Source organism: Pogona vitticeps, chromosome 1 (assembly GCF_051106095.1).
Source record: "Pogona vitticeps strain Pit_001003342236 chromosome 1, PviZW2.1, whole genome shotgun sequence".
Classification (NCBI taxonomy): Eukaryota; Metazoa; Chordata; class Lepidosauria; order Squamata; family Agamidae; genus Pogona; species Pogona vitticeps.
Window position 1 is genome coordinate 308,428,334 of NC_135783.1, and position 19,020 is coordinate 308,447,353.

At 40.0% G+C, this 19,020-nt stretch overlaps 1 protein-coding gene across 4 annotated transcripts in view; it reads left to right on the forward strand.

Annotated features, from left to right (window-relative positions):
- The window catches only part of DPH6 (diphthamine biosynthesis 6), a 335,370-nt gene that overhangs the window by 131,654 nt on the left and 184,696 nt on the right, over positions 1-19,020 (forward strand). For all 4 annotated transcript variants that reach the window (XM_072986316.2, XM_078391934.1, XM_020789398.3 and 1 more), the window contains 2 exons: positions 11,301-11,448; positions 17,386-17,517. In XM_072986316.2, the coding sequence (XP_072842417.2) occupies positions 11,301-11,448; positions 17,386-17,517 (280 nt within the window). The remainder of the gene's footprint in view (positions 1-11,300; positions 11,449-17,385; positions 17,518-19,020) is intronic.

A 19,020-nucleotide genomic window follows, 5' to 3' on the forward strand; every position in this document is an offset into this window, starting at 1 on the left:
TGAGCCCTGAGGAACGCCATGACATAAATGCGAAGGCGCAGAGCAGCTGTCCCCCAGCACCACCCTCTGGACACGGTCAGCCAGGAAGGAGCGGAACCACCGTAAAGCAGTGCCTCCAACTCCCAACCCAGCCAGCCTATCCAGAAGAACACCATGGTTGATGGTGTCGAAAGCCGCTGAGAGTCCAGCAGTATCAACAGGGTCACACTTCCCCTGTCCCTCTCCCTGCAAAAGTCATCATACAGGGTGACCAAGGCAGTCTCTGTACCAAAACCAGGCCCGATTGAAATGGATCCAGAAAATCCGTTTCATCCAGCAGCGCCTGGAGTTGCCCAGCCACAACCCGCTCCAACACTTTGTCCAAATAAGGGAGGTTCGCTACTGGTTGGTAGTTAACCACTAGCCTTGGGTTTATGTTGAATGTCTAGTTGAAAGAGTCTGTACTTTCCGTTTCTCATTATCTGGTTGAAGTGTTCTAGCTTTTCACATGCTTCCTCTTATGATTCTGGAGTTTTTTTCATTTTCTTCACTACTTCTTCACTGGTCATATTCTCATTGCAAATAATTCTTTGCATTCTATGCTAAATCTCTATTTTGAATGTTTTTGCCTTTTTCAGTAGCAATCTTTATAAATGTTTATAGTTCATGCTGTACAGTAGGACTGAGAACACACATCACTGTACAATTTACATTCTGAAAGCCAGTGTTAAGCTTTTGTTGCATCTTGCATCCTTCAATTTAAATAAACTGTGCTAGACCAAATCTGTTCTTATTTTTATTTTATAGACATGATCCCATTGTTCATTCAACCAAATTCCAAGGTAGTGATGAGCACAGAATAATAGTCTGGCATAAAGATTAAATTAAATATTGTTATAAGTCTGAATCTAGCAAAATTCATAAGAAGAGTTATTTGGATGATTGGCACAACTACTGCAAGATTTGGAAAGAATGTGGAAAAGGCAGGTTGCACAAGATAGCCTTGCCACAGAGTGATTTCTGAGGAGGGCTCCAAGTCATATACAGTGGTGCCTCGCAAGACGACAGAACGAATTATTTTCATCTTGCAAGGTGAGTTTTCCCAAAGGAATGCATTGAAATTTAATTAATGCGTTCCTATGGGCAAAAAACTCTGAACAAGAGTGGTAAAATATACCAGATGGGCGGGATATAAATCGAACAAATAAATAAATAAATGTCAGTGCATTCCTATGGGAAAACGTACCTCACAAGATGAAAATATCTTTGTCTTATGGGGCACCAAAAAACTTGCAAGATGCTTTCGTCTTGCAAGTTTTTCATTGCCCAAGGCATTTGTCTTGCAAGGTACCACGGTACGTGTTTGAGAGACATGTGGAGGCTCTGAACAGGTACATACCAATGAAAGTGCATAAGTTCATTAAGAATCTTCACCATGCCTGGAGGAGTTAAATGTCCATGTAGAAGCCCATCTGTAGTGTTCTGTATGTTAGGGTCATGGCTATTCATTGTGTTGACAATGGCGACATGGTTAGCCGACACCCATAGCCATTCTTCTGGTGTGTGAGGAAAGCTTGTTGAAATCCTAATGCTATCTTTTGGATCACAAACAGATCAGTGGGAAATAGTGATAGCTTTGGCTGCAACAGACAAGGCTGTTAATTTCAGTAATTGGAAAAGTTTGAATCCTGTCATTGTATCTCTTCTTTCCTCAGCACAATTCACTGAAAATAAGTGTGTGGTTTAAAACAACAACAACTTTATGTTTCTTTATGGTACAGACCTCATAAACTATGGTCAGTCTGAGTTTAGTTCACCCTAGAAAGGTGATTGTTTGTAATGAATCAGTCTCTCTGCATTTTTTCAATATGGATGTTAAGATATTCAGAAATATTTCATAGCCACTTCTGTGTTGTAACATCAAAACTATATAACAGAGTGGGTAAGCAACAGTTGTCAAACAGCTCCAGAGTGAGCCTACTGCTGTGATAGTCAATGGGTGCCCTAATAGAGTGCATTTAAGAGCCTTAAATGAAAGGTTAGGAAGTTCAGTAGTGACAAATTATAGGAGTGCCCTCAATTGAGGGAAAGTTGCTGTTCTGTAGAGAGAACTGGAAGAAATCCAGAGATCTTACAGGAAAAAAAAATGGTAATTTCAACATAAAAGCATTCATGCACCAAATACAAATTAAAAAGCAGTCCGTTTAGGGGAAGAAAGTCTGCCTTCAGTCGGGGCCCACTAGCTATGGAGAAGCAGGTGCATAAGGAGTCACGTAACTCTTTCCATGCAGCCATTTTCCCTTTTCAGATCTCTAGCCAATGGAATTCTAACTGAAGGGAAATGTATATTAAAAAGCCTACTGGGGAATCAGTAGCAACATCTTTAGAAGGGCATCTTTGGGCAGGAAAAGTAGATATCTCTGGACCTTCTCTTTGCCCTCAGTTTCTTTGGCATTATTTGTGTTAAATCCTATGTTTATCTTAAATACTTCATACACACACACACACATGCACTCACATGCACACACACACACATGTGCACATGCACACATGTGCACGCACGTGCACACACGTGCATACACACACACAATATTAATGACCACTGGTTTTGTTTCATTTAAAGTTGATGTTATTTTGAGTGGACGTAGGCTTTGGCCACATTGAATCTTATTTAGGAATCTGTATGCCAATAAAGGTTTATTATTATTATTATTATTATTATTATTATTATTATTATTATTATTATTATTTAGGAATCCCTTTATGTATATTTATTGGATAGAGATATGATTGTTCATCTAAAATTATTGTTCCATAGAAATTTCTTCATTCTTTCCCAGCACCATGTTACCCATTCTAAGATGTGCTGTTTTAGTACATACCTTGGTTGACAAGTATCCCTTTTTTTAACAGTGCAAAACCTTAAAATATTACCGTGAGCCTGAAAATTATGCCAGCCGACTATGTGAAGTGAAACCAAATAAGCTGAATAAGGGAACACTCTTGGGGGAGGGGAGGGAGTGGAAATATATTAATATTTCTTAGGGGCACTGACTTTATTGCTCATGGCAAACTTGATGCTAAAATGCTCCATACATCACTTCAATGTGACAAGCCAGGGAAAATGAAAAACACAAAGCTTTACATAAATCAGGGAAAAATCATATTAAAATGCATAACATTTTATATAAGAATCAAGATTTTACTTTTATCTGTTCAGAAGCTCTTTCCCTCTTCTTATGTAGATATTTAAGATTTTGTTAAAGCCCCACAGTTTCAAGCAGTTTTATAGCAAATCATATTTCAAATTCATTGTAGACAAAGCTGTCACATTCTTAAAGAGCTTGCATTTATGGAATTGTGGTCTAGATTTTGGTATGTACACTTAATGTCTTGTAGAGTTAAGGATGAAAATTGTTTGTTTTGTGCTGTGATGGAATCATGGCAAAAGGTATTACAATCTTCAGATTAATTTATTTTCTGTCATATTATAATAAGCTATGTTTTCAATAAATTGTAGCTGTGGAAGGGCCTTTGGTTTTTCAATAGCATAATGCATCACTGCCTTAAGAGTTTAACCCTAGAAGACTAAAGACCTATTCATATTGACAAGCCAAGCATTTACATTAGAATAACATTGATTCTTCTTTCTGTGATTTTTTTCTCTCTCAAAACCTTCAACTTGTTAAGATAGTGCAAGTTTTTTTTATTATAAAACATTCAGTAGCCCCAAACTAACATTATGTTTAATGGCCAACACAACTCAAATGGACTTTGTTCAGTACTTGACTGAACCAATATGAACAGATTGGCTATACATTTCTATAATAAAAGTGAAACAATAACTCCTACAATATTCCAAACAGATTCCAAAAGAAAATTACCCAGTACCTTTAAATAACTCATTTGTAGAATTTTTAACATACCCAGGTATCTCATTATAACTTTCAGAGATTTAATGTATGTGTACTTCACTTTTCCATGTTGCTCAAATTATATCTATAGTCTAGATTACCTACAGTTTATTGATTTGGGACCACTTAATAGCTAGAATCTTGTAAAAATTGTGGAACACAAACTAGCCATCACATAAGTGATGTATATGATCTTGTCGGGTGTCTGCCACATTCGGACACGCCCAGAGTATGCAGTGGGGGTTGCATACTCAGTTGCACACCCAGTCACATGTCACACAACCAGAAATATGTTTGTAAAGTTTGGTTTCCCTTACACAAAGTATTCCACAATAGGATTTTGTGGAATGAGTAGTAAAGCATGGATGCTGGTTCTTTCTTTGTAAGCTCCAGTCATTCTCTAGCACATAACTGCAGTGTTGGCCCCTTAGTTTTTTGTTGTGAATGCCAGTGGAGAATTTTGACTAACCATTTACACATTTGAGTCCATGAAAAAGGTATCACGGGCATATGTGACAAAAAAAAATTCAGAGGTCTAAAGAAAGTATAATCAAGGATATTGTCATGTGATGAACAAAATGCAGGCCTGAGGATACAGAAGAATGGACCACAGTGCACATATACAAGGGATCACTGGAATTAATCCTCATTTTTCATGGGAGCTGTATTACAAGTCTTTCCTAGACTAACCAGATTAAACAAAAATAGTATTTGTTAAGTGCACTGCATGTTGAGTTCAGTGTTCAAACATGTCATTCTTCTTACTTTTGTTGCACAGGTGTTAATTTTATATTCTCTCAATTGAATATTTCATAATCATTCCACTATTTTGGCTAGCTTTCCTTACTCTAATAATATGCTTTTGCTGTCTTCTGCTGTTCTGTACTGGATTTTCTTTAGATAAATCTCTTCATGTTTAACTACAAAGGCTCACTGGAAATTTGTTTTAGATTGTTTCTGGCAGCACAATGAGCCCTGTTGCCTCAGGGAGAATAGCATTTTATTCACTGTTCTGGATTAATACATTACTGTACAACTTCAAGATGCATTTTTGCATAATAATTGGAACAATTCTTGCACCTGTTTTTCATTTAAAAATAAGAATATTATTTTGCCTACACATTTTATGCATATAAAATATGGATATTGGCATGTCAAGCAAACTTCGATATATTATACTTTTTTAAACATTATATATATTATCTAAAATTCATGGCAGTCCAATGAGGCCTTTGTTTCTTCATTAAGGGAAAACAAGGCCACTATTGTATGAAATATAGCTGCTTCAATATTTTACTTCTCATATTACCATGTGTTATGATATGAATACAATGTGAAACTTACAGGTTTTCCTACATTCTGCAGTAGTTCTACCTGACACTGCCATTTCTCACATACCACAGATGAATCCATATCATGGTATATTATTAAACTGGAATTGTTGTGGAGCATAGATTTATAGATTCATTTTGTTTAAGATGTTTATATCTTACCCATCACCAAGATTCCAGGGAAAAGGCATACAATTTCTAAAATGCAATGATAATTTAAAACAAAGAAGGAGCTTTCTACTTCAGTCTTGTTTCAGTTTTTCAGATAGCCTGAAAATTCGAGTTTTCAGTGTAATTGACTTCTGTAGAAGGGTCACTATTTTTTTTTCTTCACATCCAGCCTCAAAATGTTTTTACACAGTCCTGAATTAGTGATAAGAACAAACCACCAAAATTGTGGCTCATTTTTTTTGTGATTCGTTGAAGTCGATGAACTATGAACCACAAAATTTTCAAAGTTTTTCCTGACAAAATGGTTCATTGGTTTGTCAGCACTATTCTTAGACAGCTCATGGTGGTCTTTAAAAAAAATGGTGAGATGTCCCGCTGGTATTTTTTTTCTTTCTTTGTTTGTTTGAGAATCAGTGGGCCAGCTGTCTCTGTGCATGTACCCGCTTCTGAGCTGATAGGTGGGCGCATATGCGGAGATGGCAGGCTAGGCTGCCAGAAAGGAAGCCAGCTGCTGATGCCAAAGATGGCAGCGGAAGGGCAGCACAGTAGTGGAAATACAAGGTAGGGGAGGCAATGGGGACAGTGGAAAAGGGGAGGCAGGCTGTGGGAGAATAATGAAACAGGAGGTTCATAAAAATTCATTGGTTTGGGAACATTCGGGTTTTCTGGCTTGTTTGAACTCGGACGAATCCAAATCAATGAATTGCTGATTTTAGATGAATTTCCTGGTTTGTTTTTAGCATTTTGCTGTTCTTTACCCTGGATTCTTAATGCCTGTGCAAATTTGTTGTTGTTTAGTCATTTAGTCATGTCCGACTCTTCATGACCCCATGGACCAGAGCACACCAGGCCCTCCTGTCTTCCACTGGCTCCTGGAGTTTGTTCAAATTCATGTTGGTCGCTTCGGTGACACTGTCCAACCATCTTGTCCTCTGTCATCCCCTTCTCCTCTTGCCTTTCCACTTTCCTAATATCAGCGACTTTTCCTGGGAGTCTTCTCTTCTCAGGAGATGGCCAAAGTATTGGAGCCTCAGCTCCAGGGTCTGTCCTGCCAGGGAGCACTCAGGGTTGATTTCCTTTAGAATGGATAGGTTTGTTCTCCTTGCAGTCCAGGGGACTCTCAAGAGCCTCCTCCAGCACCACAATTCAAAAGCATCAGTTCTTTGGCGGTCAGCTTTCTTTATGGTCCAGCTCTCACTTCCGTACATCACTACAGGAAAAACTATAGCTTTGACTATTCGGACTTTTGTTAGCAACGTAATGTCTCTGCTTTTTAAAATGTTGTCTAGGTTTGTCATTGCTTTCCTCCCAAGAAGCAGGCATCTTTTAATTTCATGGCTGCTGTCACCATCTGCAGTGATCATGGAGCCCAAGAAAATAAAACCTGTCACTGCCTCCATCTCTTCCCCTTCTGTTTGCCAGGAGGTGATGGGACCAGTGGCCATGATCTTTGGGTTTTTTTTTTTTTATGTTGAGCTTTAGACCATTTTTGCACTCTCCTCTTTCACCCTCATTACAAGATTCTTTATTTCCTCCTCACGTTCTGCCATCAATCTGATTTTGGTGATGTCCATGTGTAGAGTTGCCTCGTGTGTTTTGGAAAAGAGTGTTTGTGATGACCTGCTTGTTCTCTTGGCAAATCTCTATTTTGAACTCCAAGGTCAGACTTACCTGTTGTTCCTTTTCTACTTTAGCATTCCAGCCCCCTATATTTAGTGGTGTAAGTTCTAGAAGGGGTTGTAATTCTTCATAGAATTGGTCAATGTAAAGGGCAGAGTGGTGGTGTTTTCCATAGTTTCTGTTGGAACTATGGCCTTTGGTCTGTCACCCTTGCATGTCTCAAGAAGGAAATGAGACTCGTTTAATGTAATTTTTATTTCTATGTAAAAAGCAAAACAGTCTTCTGAATGAATCAAACCAGAGATGATCTTACTGCATAATGCTTTTGTAATAAGAGAAAATGTGCTTGGCAAATAATACCAAGTCTTATGGACTAAGGCAATATGTAATTATTTTGCACATAAGATTTAATTTATATCTTCTTTCCGAAAAGCTGTTTTTAAAATGAACAGTTGCATCTTATTTGTACAGTGGAGATTTAAAACACTACCTGAACCATAAGCTTTCTCATGTTTGGATTCATAAGCAACCAGTGGGAAAGAAATTGGAAGATGTTGAGAAAGTAGTATTGTTCTTAACTGATATACCATCCTTGAAACATTTTTGCATTTCTGCTACCATTATTGGTGAGACTTTGTAGATAGTGGTATATTGTGTGCCACTTGAAAATGCACTCGCAGATGTTGTGTTTTCCAGTTGAAACTTTTGCTTATGTATACTGGATTTCTCCGTTTACTTGGGAACGGTGTTGCTTGTCATAGTATTTCTTCAGAAAAAGAAAAAGAGGTATCTGCCATTTTATTATTTTGAAATTGATTCCATTTTAAGTGTTCTAACTGACTCCCCATTTCTTTTTTGTCTTTCTTGAATGAAAGGAAAAAATAAAGATTGTTTTGCCACTTCACTGCTTGATGTGGCAAGCCAGTTCCCCACCCCAGATAATGTCTATCTTGCCTGTATATTCGCAGCTCAAGAAGCTACATGTGGTCTCCTTCAAAATGTTGTTTTAAGAAGGTGAGGTGATCAAGGGAGAAAACAAGAAGCAAAGAGATTATCAGAGCCTTTTCCTCCTAACTTCAGAGTTTCATGCTCTGTTCTATTCTGAGAACTGCTCAGTAGGAGAAATGCTGTCAGTTTTTAGATTTTTGTAACAACAAGCCTCCTCTGCGGAGGAAATGAAGATCTCTGACAAGTTAGACACTGAGGCTGCTAATTATGGTTGTTCTTTTTACAGTGTACATGAAACTTGAGGCATGTAGGAAAATGTGGTTTTATTCCAAGTTTACAGGGACCCAATCCTGAACACATTTGCAGCCATGATTGACTGCATTTTAACCAGGCTGAAAATATGTCTGCAGAGAACTCAGCACAATTTATGGTTCATTTCAGCTTTTGCAGAGTGGCATGAACATCTAGGTAGCTACTGCAAGACATTGCTGTTTCTTGGTTTAGAAACAAGTGGAAAAAAGATAGTTAACTCTTTGTCCTCTGTAATAAATCCCTATGAGAAAATAATTCTGATAGAAATGTAAGTATTTTCTCATATCACAAAATCCATTAACATTGCTATGACATAATTTTTGTGGGGTTGCATTCATACCAAAATACACAAACTCCTTTTTTTAAAAAAGTAGTGTCTCAATGGATGTTCTGTACATGACTTGTTTTGTGCGATAGCTTCCTAAAGAAGATAAATTGACTTTGTTCTTGAGGTGAAAATAATTAGTGTACAGGAAATTCTGTCTCTGTTGGCACAGATATGCCTAATCTGAAGTGTAATCCCATTCAATCCTGAGGTGCCCATTAGTGGAAATGCTGATGGTGCTGTCCCTTTGATTCCCTTTGTTTCTGTGAAGATTCTCAGTCATCCAGGTGGGGTTATCTTTCAGGGGAAAGGGCAGCACGATAACTAGGAGACAGATTGCATCTACGGCCTCCACCCCTGCTAAGTGAGGGATTTTCTGTATGCACATGTATGACCTCCCTGACCCCTCTCTCAAACCACTTATCTTCTCCATCCAAGATGAGTACATATTGATCATCAAATGAGTGTCCTTTGACTTTCAGATGAAAGAACACTACTGATTATATCTCCAGGCTTAAGAGGAAGGTACCTCACAATGCCAGATGCAGGGGAGTGTTAGCAGGAGACAGGTATCTAGTTGTCTCATGTACTCCCAGAGGCATCTGATGGAGCCACTGTGGGATTCAGGAAGCTGTGATACAGGACTAGATGGGCCCTTGGTCTGATCCAGTAGGGCTCTTCTTATGTTATTATGATTGTGGTCCTGAGCCACTGCCCCTTCTGTGCTGGGCCATTTCCCTGTTTAGTGGCTGTTTGGTTCCAGTGTAGAGCTCCAAACACTCCTCTTTGCATGGGACCATATATACTCCTGTTGTGTTTTGGTATCTGGTCTTTTGGGTAGACGAGTCTCTGCCTTAGTCTGTTTGTGGGTTTTGAAGTGCACATTCCATTTGTTGTTAGAGTGAGTTAGTGTTGCATTTATAGAAAGGAAAATAGAGTCCTAGAACCCAATCTGTGTGCTCTCTATTATTTAGGTTTGCATGGTGGCACTCTAAAACTTCTACATTGGCAAGGGGGTTGGGATAGATGACCTCTGAGATGCCTTTCAACTCTTACAAGTTTATGGCAACTACAGAATGCGAAATGAATCCCAAACTGCATAGTTGCCCCATACCATTGTCACAGATAGAAGAATTGGTAAATCAAAATAAGTTGTGAATTAGATATTATCTAATTGCTAATTTATTACCAGACTAACCATTACTCTCAGACGAACTGATATCTTTTGTCCATATTTTTTTGCTGTTATTGGTTATTTCTGCATAGGCTAATCAGCATCTCTTTTGCCCCATTGTTTCCCTTCTGGAACAACTGCCGAGTTCCTCTTATACACAGTTAAACCAGTTTTAGGAACAAGAACTTTCTCTTTGAACCCCCTCCCTTTTATGGACTAAATTCATCCTCCTGTTCTTAAGGAATTTGTCAGCCCTGGCCAAAATTATCCTCACTGATAGCCTTGATGTCCATTAAACTAGGATGAGCTAAAGACAAAGTTGGTTAGTTACGCATAATTAATATATTAGGTCAGCATGTCCTGTAAGAGTGGTTGAGTCAAGAAAGAATGGGTTATAATGGTCCAAAAGTAATAAAGTATTCAAGGAAGAATTACATTTCTGTGAAACTAGCTTGCCTTTCCTTAAACATGGTTAGCAGAAAACAGTAACTCAATAGGTGAATAAACAGGGTGGTCTTTCCGTTCTGTTTTTTGTTTTAATATTGATTTAAGAAGGACTGGGTATTAGGCAGAAAAGGAGTTCATAGTTACTTTTAAACAGTAGCTGAAGCCAACATAATCTATGGTGGGATGCCACTTCCTTCCTTTTTTCATAGATAAGTCATACAAGTCGAAATTTATAAACCTAGAACAAATCATGGTCTGTAATCCTTGCTTGTATGTGACTTTCTAGATCATAGAAAGATTGATAAAATCTAGCATACTTCTATGATCTAGAAATTGGCCATTGTTCTTTGGATCCTGATCAACTTTTGCACCTTCCCATGATGTACATTATAATATGATTAAAATCTGAGTAAATTATTCTTACTGGGAGTAAAACTCGTTGAACTGAACTGCATGGGAGTGGAGGAACAGGGATAGGAGTGAACTGGTAATTTATCTGACTTAACGTCTGATCCACTGCAGAAGGAGACAGCAGACAATAGCAGCTTCTTGTTTTGATCAGTTCACAAAATATTTTTGCAAATTTGCATTAAGTTATATTGATGTGTATAATCAGACCTTTAAGATTGTAAAGGATTTTCTTGCTTCCTTTACTGTGATCATGATAAATGTTCCACAGGTACCAGAGATTTGCATTGCTATATCTATATAATGATTCTCTGTTAATTGTTCCAAATTAAACCATTACATTCACTGGAATCCTGTCACTTAGTGTAAGGAGTCACAACTAGAGCAGGCCCATGTGAATGACTGGGACCTATGGAGGAGTTGACTTGCCACATCACCACTGATTCACTGGGTCTTCTCTAGTGTAACTTGCTATCAATGTGCTGTTTTACTTTACTTGCAATCTAGTTTGGATAGGTTTAAAACCCACTGATCTCCAAAGGTTTCCTGAAGAGCCCAAGTGCTATTTGTTGTTTGCAGATTCATTTTCAATAATAGGCACTTGCATCTTGGCTTTGTGTCTTGATCTGCAACAAAGTAAAACAGCCTGCATTCTTTTTGCTACAAAACAGGTGCAGTCTTCAGGCAAAATCCTGGCTGGGAGCTGTTCTTGTGAGATAAAGCAGTTTGAAATTACAAAACATGACACTTCAGTGGAGGAACAGAAGGAAAATCTGTGCATCACCTGGCGCTCTTCCCAACCTGCCTTTGAAACGTCCAGTAAGTTTTGAGTTTTCTTCAGTTGTTCAGAATATGAGGACAATACCCTGCTTACTGAAGGCTGCGTGAAACACTCCAGCTACAAACCCCTCTCTAGTTTCCCATTGCACAAGCTAGAGATTGTCTTTGTTGATTCTGGGCAAAAGTTGTGCTTGCACAAGGAGGTGCATCCTTGTGTGAACTCTGCAAGTCCCCCTGTGTGCAGAATGGAATTGTTGTACGTATGGAATGGGGCAAGAGGAGTCTACGAAGTGTACCGATTTCCTTTTTTCTGGCTAAAGCAATTTTATCTTGAAATAACCGAATAGGAGAAAGGGCTTTGTTTTTTAAAACCTGCTGCATTTTAATAAGATATGAAACTCACCAGCGGCATACTAATTTTGTTTTTAAAATGTAACTCATAGCACAGCTGAGAAACACAGTTAAAATGTTTTGACTTTTTGTTTTCCTTCACTATACCTTCAGAATTTTATTAGAGGTGTCAGCATTTTTCTTAGCTCAAAAGTAAGTTCAGAGCTCTTACTCTTGGATGCTAATGATACTCTCCTGCATGGATGGAGGCTCCATGCCTATTCATTCCATTCATGTTAATAACTATTATACTTTGCCAGTGTCGATCTTCTTCCCAGCCATGTTCCCTTGCCTTTTTAAATCTGAGATACAGGGCTGCAGCTCTGATTTGCCAGTACAAGTTAGAACTACGCATCATGGAAAGACACTTCATTTTGATAAGTCCAACTTGTTGAAACAACATACAAAAAGTTGTGTCCATATTCAGAAACATGGGGCAAGGGCGTTCTTCATTTGCATCCCTCATAAAAGTCAAGGTGGAAAACCAGCAGGTCATGAACCTATGAAAAACTCTTACTGTGCTTTGGTATCTTTTCCACTCTATTCTGTAGCTGCAGTGGTTCACTTCAGAACCACAGATACAATAATAGCTTCATTGCTTTGAGCTGCTGTTTAAAACCATAATTTAAAATCCCAGTCTTGAATATTGCAGGCATTTCCACTTGCAGGTTTTGCATTAATCAGTGTTTGTAGTGATGCACAGGCAGAGATGTTTGTGCCCAGTGACATGCATATTGAACATTTCAAACATACATTTTTGCACTTACCAAGGCTTTCCTGCCACCGTTTTTGCACTGCAGCTATCTGTGCTCCTTCCTTGAAAATACTGTCTCTCAAATGCTTGTGCTGTGGTGCTGGGGCCACAAGAGACATGCAGATGCACCTCTGCAGAAATATGAGTGGTTTCCATTGAGGTGTAAGCCTGTAATCCTTTACTTGGTTAGCTACAACTAATTATACATTTGCTGTATTCATTCACATTGAATATTGTGTTTTCTAGCTGTGGGGGAAAAGTATGCCATACAAACAATATAGAAGTACAGTTCAAAAAATGATGAAATTCTGAAATATTGTTGGGTTGGCTCCAGCAAAAGCTTCCTTGGAATAGCAAGTGCCCTATCTGTCAGTGGGAGGATGTAGACTTAGTGGTGCTTTTCTGTTGTTTGAAGTGTGGATTAAGTGGTCTTCCTTCACTCTCCCCTCCCCCTGAAGTCCTCTGTGTCCCTAGAATAATTTACCCTGGAAGATGAGGGAACTCTTCAGGGCAGTGGAGGAGATGACTGGAGTTGCGGTGACAGAAGAGCAAAACACTATTTCTTTCCTTGTTTCACCAAGCAGGAGCATCCAGTGCGGTGTTCCATTTGGTGATCAGTATGAATGAATAAAATAATTTGTTGTGAAAATAGGAATGTTTGTACACTCACAGCCTGACTAAATATATTAAAAGAGAGTTAACCTGACCTAGTTCTTAGTTGGTAACTAAGTACTTTCAAAACTCAATTAAAAACGTGGATATTTAAGCAGGCCTTCCCCCCCAGCTAATTCCTGATTCTCTACCCTCCATATTATTTTATCCAGGCTTCGTGCTCTGGAGAGGACACTCCAGCTTCGCATACAGCGTCGAAACAACACGGGAAGTAGCAGTTACCGGTTATAAGTCTCTGCTCAATTGGCGTAGAGCAGGACGCCAGGGGCTACTTCTGACGGTGGGAGAGGTCATTGCACCTCACTAGGTAGATACCGCCCGCCTTAAGCTGGGCAGCCCCCAGCCAGTAAGGTGCTACCTCGCCACGGTCTGTTAACTTCACGGGGTGCGTGGGGTTTAGGGTCAAACCCAACAAGCAGATCGATAACCGTGCACCATGCAACAATCACAAGAAAACTTCTGCCCTTAAGTTGGGCACCTGGAATGTACGGACAATGACCCCTGGCTTTCCTGACTATGGCTTTCCTGACGACCTCCAAGAAATAGACGATATGCGCAAGACAGCTGTCATTGACATGGAATTAAGTAGACTACAGATGGACATTGTTGCCCTGCAAGAGACAAGATTGCCAGACTCGGGATCTGTCAAAGAAAAAAACTTCTCATTTTTCTGGCAGGGAAAACCATCGAATGAGACCAGGGAATATGGTGTTGGCTTTGCAGTCAGAAATACTCTCCTGAGATGCATTGTTCCACCTACTGTGGGGAGTGAAAGAATCCTGTCTCTGCAGCTCCACTCATCAGCAGGACCAGTAACCCTCATTAGTGCATATGCACCAACACTGTCATCCACTACAGAAGTGAAAGACAAATTCTACGACGATCTGGCAGCTACTATCAAAAAAGTCCCTGAAAGAGAGTCACTGTTCATTCTTGGAGACTTTAATGCTAGAGTTGGTGCTGATCATAATTCTTGGCCCACTTGTCTAGGCCGTTTTGGCATTGGAAAGATGAATGAAAATGGCCAACGCTTGCTGGAGTTTTGCTGTTATTATGGTCTCTGTGTCAGCAACACATTCTTTAATACGAAGCTGCAACACAGAGTTTCCTGGAGACATCCAAGATCCAAGCATTGGCATCAGCTTGATCTGATCCTCACTAGACGTTCTAGCCTCCCTAATATTACGATCACACGCAGTTAACAGAGTGCTGATTGTGATACTGATCACTCCCTGGTGTGTAGTAGAGTAAAACTACGAACAAAGAGAGTATATCACACGAAAAAGGAAGGAAGACCACGTATTGACATCAGCAAGACTCGTGATCAAAGAAAAGTGAAGGAATTCGCCCAAGCACTCGAGGAAGCCCTCCCAGGTCCGGCTAATGTAAATGCACCTAAATGATGGGAACACTTCAAGAACGCTGTCTATAACACCGCCTTGTCCACCTTTGGCAAGAAGACCAAAAAGATGGCTGACTGGTTCGAAGCCCATTCAGAGGAGCTAATGCCAGCCATCGAGGATAAGAGAAGAGCTCTAGCAGCATACAAAACCTGTCCTAGCGAGTACAACTTGCAAGCTCTTCGAGCTGCTCGTAGCCAAGTCCAACAGGCTGCCAGGAGATGCTCCAATGATTACTGGCTCCAGCTCTGCTCCCAGATACAGATAGCAGCGGACACAGGTAACATCAAAGGAATGTATGACGGTATCAAGCAGGCCTTAGGTCCAATGCAGAAGAAATCTGCTCCCTTGAAGTCTGCTACAGGTGTGCCCATCCAGGACTGAGCACAGCAGATGGAACGCTGGGTACAGCACTACTCCGAGCTATATTCCAGAGAGAATGTAGTAACCGAAGAAGCATTAAATAACATTGAGTGCCTGCCTGTCTTGGAAGAGCTGGACAGTGAACCAACCTTAGCAGAAATAAAAGCGGCCTTGGATTCCCTCGCCTCCGGCAAGGCACCTGGAAAGGATAACATCCCTGCTGAAGTGCTGAAGTGCTGTAAGGAGATCATCACCACTGAACTGTATGAAGTCTTTTGTCTCTGCTGGAGGGAAGGTGGAGTCCCACAGGACATGAAGGACGCAAACATCGTCACATTGTACAAGAACAAAGGCGATAGGGGTGACTGCAATAACTACCGTGGCATCTCTCTTCTTAGCGTTGTAGGGAAGCTGCTTGGCCGTGTTGTGCTGAAGAGGCTCCAGGTTCTTGCAGACAGAGTCTATCCAGAATCACAGTGTGGATTCCGAGCTAATAGATCCACCACTGACATGGTATTCTCCCTCCGATAGCTGCAGGAGAAATGCAGGGAACAACAACAGCCACTCTTAGTGGCCTTCATAGACCTTACAAAAGCATTTGACTTGGTTAGCAGGGATGGCCTTTTTAAAATACTTCCCAAGATTGGATGTCCACCCCGTCTCCTTAACATCATCAGATCCTTCCATGAGGGAATGAAAGGCACTGTAGTTTTTGACGGCTCAGCATCAGACCCCTTTGACATCCGAAGCGGAGTGAAACAGGGCTGTGTCCTTGCACCAACACTTTTTGGGATCTTTTTTGCTGTCATGCTGAAGCATGCCTTTGGAACTGCAACCGAGGGCGTCTATCTCCGAACTAGATCAGACGGAAAGCTCTTTAATCTCTCTAGATTGAGAGCGAAGACCAAAGTCCAACTGAAATGCATGCGGGACTTCCTCTTCGCAGATGATGCAGCCATTGTTGCCCACTCTGCTGAAGACCTCCAACAACTCATAAATCGATTCAGCAAGGCCTGCCAAGACTTTGGACTAACAATCAGCCTGAAGAAAACACAAGTCATGGGCCAGGGTGTGGACTCACCTCCTTCTATTACCATCTCCACACAAGAATTGGAGGTTGTTCATGACTTTGTGTACCTTGGCTCAACCATCTCTGACACCCTGTCTCTGGATGTTGAGCTGGACAAACGCATTGGCAAAGCAGCTACCATGTTCTCTAGACTCACAAAGAGAGTATGGCTCAATAAGAAGCTGACGACACATACGAAGATCCAGGTCTATAGAGCACACTCCTGTACTGTAGTGAGTCCTGGACCATTTGTGCACGGCAGGAAAGGAAGCTAAACACCTTCCATATGCGTTGTCTCCGACGGATTTTTGGTATCACCTGGCAGGACAAAGTTCCAAACAGAGTAGTCCTAGAACGAGCTGGAATTTTCAGCATGAACACATTACTGAAACAGCGACGCCTACGTTGGCTTGGGCACGTCGTGAGAATGGCTGATGGTCGGATTCCAAAGGATCTCCTGTATGGAGAATTGGTGCAGGGAAACCGCCCTAGAGGGAGACCACAGCTGCGATACAAGGATATCTGCAAGCGAGATCTGAAGGCCTTAGGAATGGACCTCAACAGATGGGAAACCCTGACATCTGAGCATTCAGCCTGGAGGCAGGCATTGCACCACGGCCTCTCCCAATTTGAAGAGACCCTTGCCCAGCAGGCTGAGGCAAAGAGGAAGTCACAAAAGCAGCAAAACCAGGGAGCTGGACAGGGGACAAACTGGATTTGTCTTCAGTGTGGAAGAGACTGTCACTCTCGAATCGGCCTCCTCAGCCACACTAGACGCTGCTCCAAGTCCTCCATACAGAGCACGATACCATAGTCTTTCGAGACTGAAGGATGCCTAACTAACTAACCCTCCTCTATTTGATTTATTTTGTATGCTGTCCATCTTGCAGAATTGTCTAATTGTGTAATAATTCTTTTCTTATATTTGCTTATATATTTTGTGTTGTAAGCCACCTAGAGTGGTTGCAATGACCAGATAGGCGGAGTATGTATGTATGTATGTATGTATGTATGTATGTATGTATGTATGTATGTATGTATGTATGTATGTATGTATGTATGTATGTATGTATAAATAAATAAATAAATAAATAAATAAATAAATAAATAAATCATTGTTTGTACTTCAGTAGCACTGATAATTATTTAAACATTTCTATTTGTACACAGAGCAATGAAAAACAGTACCCCCCCCCCCACGAGTTATGGCTAATACATCCTACATTATTGGCTATTTTATGTTGTCTACATTAGTAACCTTCACTTTTATTAGTCTTACTGCTGAATTTTTGCCATTGTAATCTTATATTTTTACATCTCTTTTGGAGGTGAGACACTTGAATACTCGGGGAAGTCTCCAAAAGGTTACCAGTGGATATCAGGCATCAGGGCTTATGTTAATCCGAAAGAAGGAGCAAATGTGCAAGAATCAGCTAAAGGTGTCTTTTCATCACTGTCAGGTAGTTTATTTTATCTTTTATAGTATGATATCTTGTATAGAACATATGCATTTTAATTAAGGTTGCAGCTTTTGATTAATAATCATTGTAATTAAATTTATGAAGAGCTTTGGTTAAGTTATACTTTGTCGTCTGTTTAAGTAGCCACAAAGGAAAATAAGATATTTTTAAGATAGTAAGGAATTTGGTTTGCTTTAAGAGGTAGAGGTGGTTACTTATAAGCAAAATATATTAATGCAAGAGCCTCCCGTCCTCGCATCACTTCCCAGCTAGCTGGAAGCATCTTGCTTCCTCTTGGTTTTAGATTTTGTTCAAGGATGGCATGCCTATATTTCTTCTTCTTTCCTTCCTCAAACACCTCTAGGCTAGAAATAGGGAATGTGTGGCCCTCCAGATGTAAGTTTGAAACTCATTTTATCCTATTGGGTGCAGTGCTGAGGGAACTGTAGTTCAAAATATTCTGGAAGAGAACATGTTTCCTGTTACTGATTAAGACAGTTTTGTACTGCCACATGCCAGCACACCTTGGCACTTCCTTCACTACTCTGGATTTTTCAGCATGAGCACAAACAGGTCTTTTTCTTTTTACTGCTCTTCCAATTGCCAGCTGCAATTAAAGGAGCAGTCAGGATCACACTAGGGTGAATGAAACAACTATTCCTCCTGTCTGCTGAAAATTATACCAGCTTTAAATCAATTAATTGTTTTAACCTCCTTTGGTTAATAAACTAAGCAAGAATCCAGAATCCTGCTGGTGTTTACAGAACTTGTCATGGCTAACTCATGGGAGTACCAAGGAGCATTTTGATTGCACTGCTGGACACATGACAAGTCACAGGATGAAAACTTGTCCTAGCAGCTCAGCAATTAGTTGCAGCATGTCATGGGAACTTTATAGAAGCACAGTAAAATTCTGGCCTATATTTTAAAAAATGATCAGTAGATCATTTTAAAAACACATTTAAGGACATTAATATGATGACTTGTTAGCTTAGATTATCCCAGGGTTGCTTGTCCAGAGGTCCTTATGTTAGGACTTTCTGGGCAGCTAATACTTAGTGGTTGTAATCCTGTTGTGCAGTCATACAAACGTGCAATTTTTAGATGTGAAGTGCCATAGGTCAAGACATCTCCATAGGTATTATCTGTTGCACATAAATTTGCATGACTTAATATGCAACAGATAATGTCTACAGAGATTCCATCACTGATGGCACTTCACTTCTAAAATTTACATTATTTGTGTAACTGTTCAACAGGATTTCAGCCTCTGTTTGGTAGCAGGAGTTTTCAGAATATTAGAGTGATTTTTTGAAATGTTATAATTAGGCTAAATAGCTTTTCCTTTCCACATTGTTTTATTTATTCAAGACTGGAATTTGTTTTCATACTTCTTATCTTTTCCTGTATGCACTCCCTATTTCATATGCTTTTTCCTAGCTGAACTGCCTTTATCATCATAATTTTAAATTAAGTTCTCTGGAAATCTGTTGCTGTGGTACA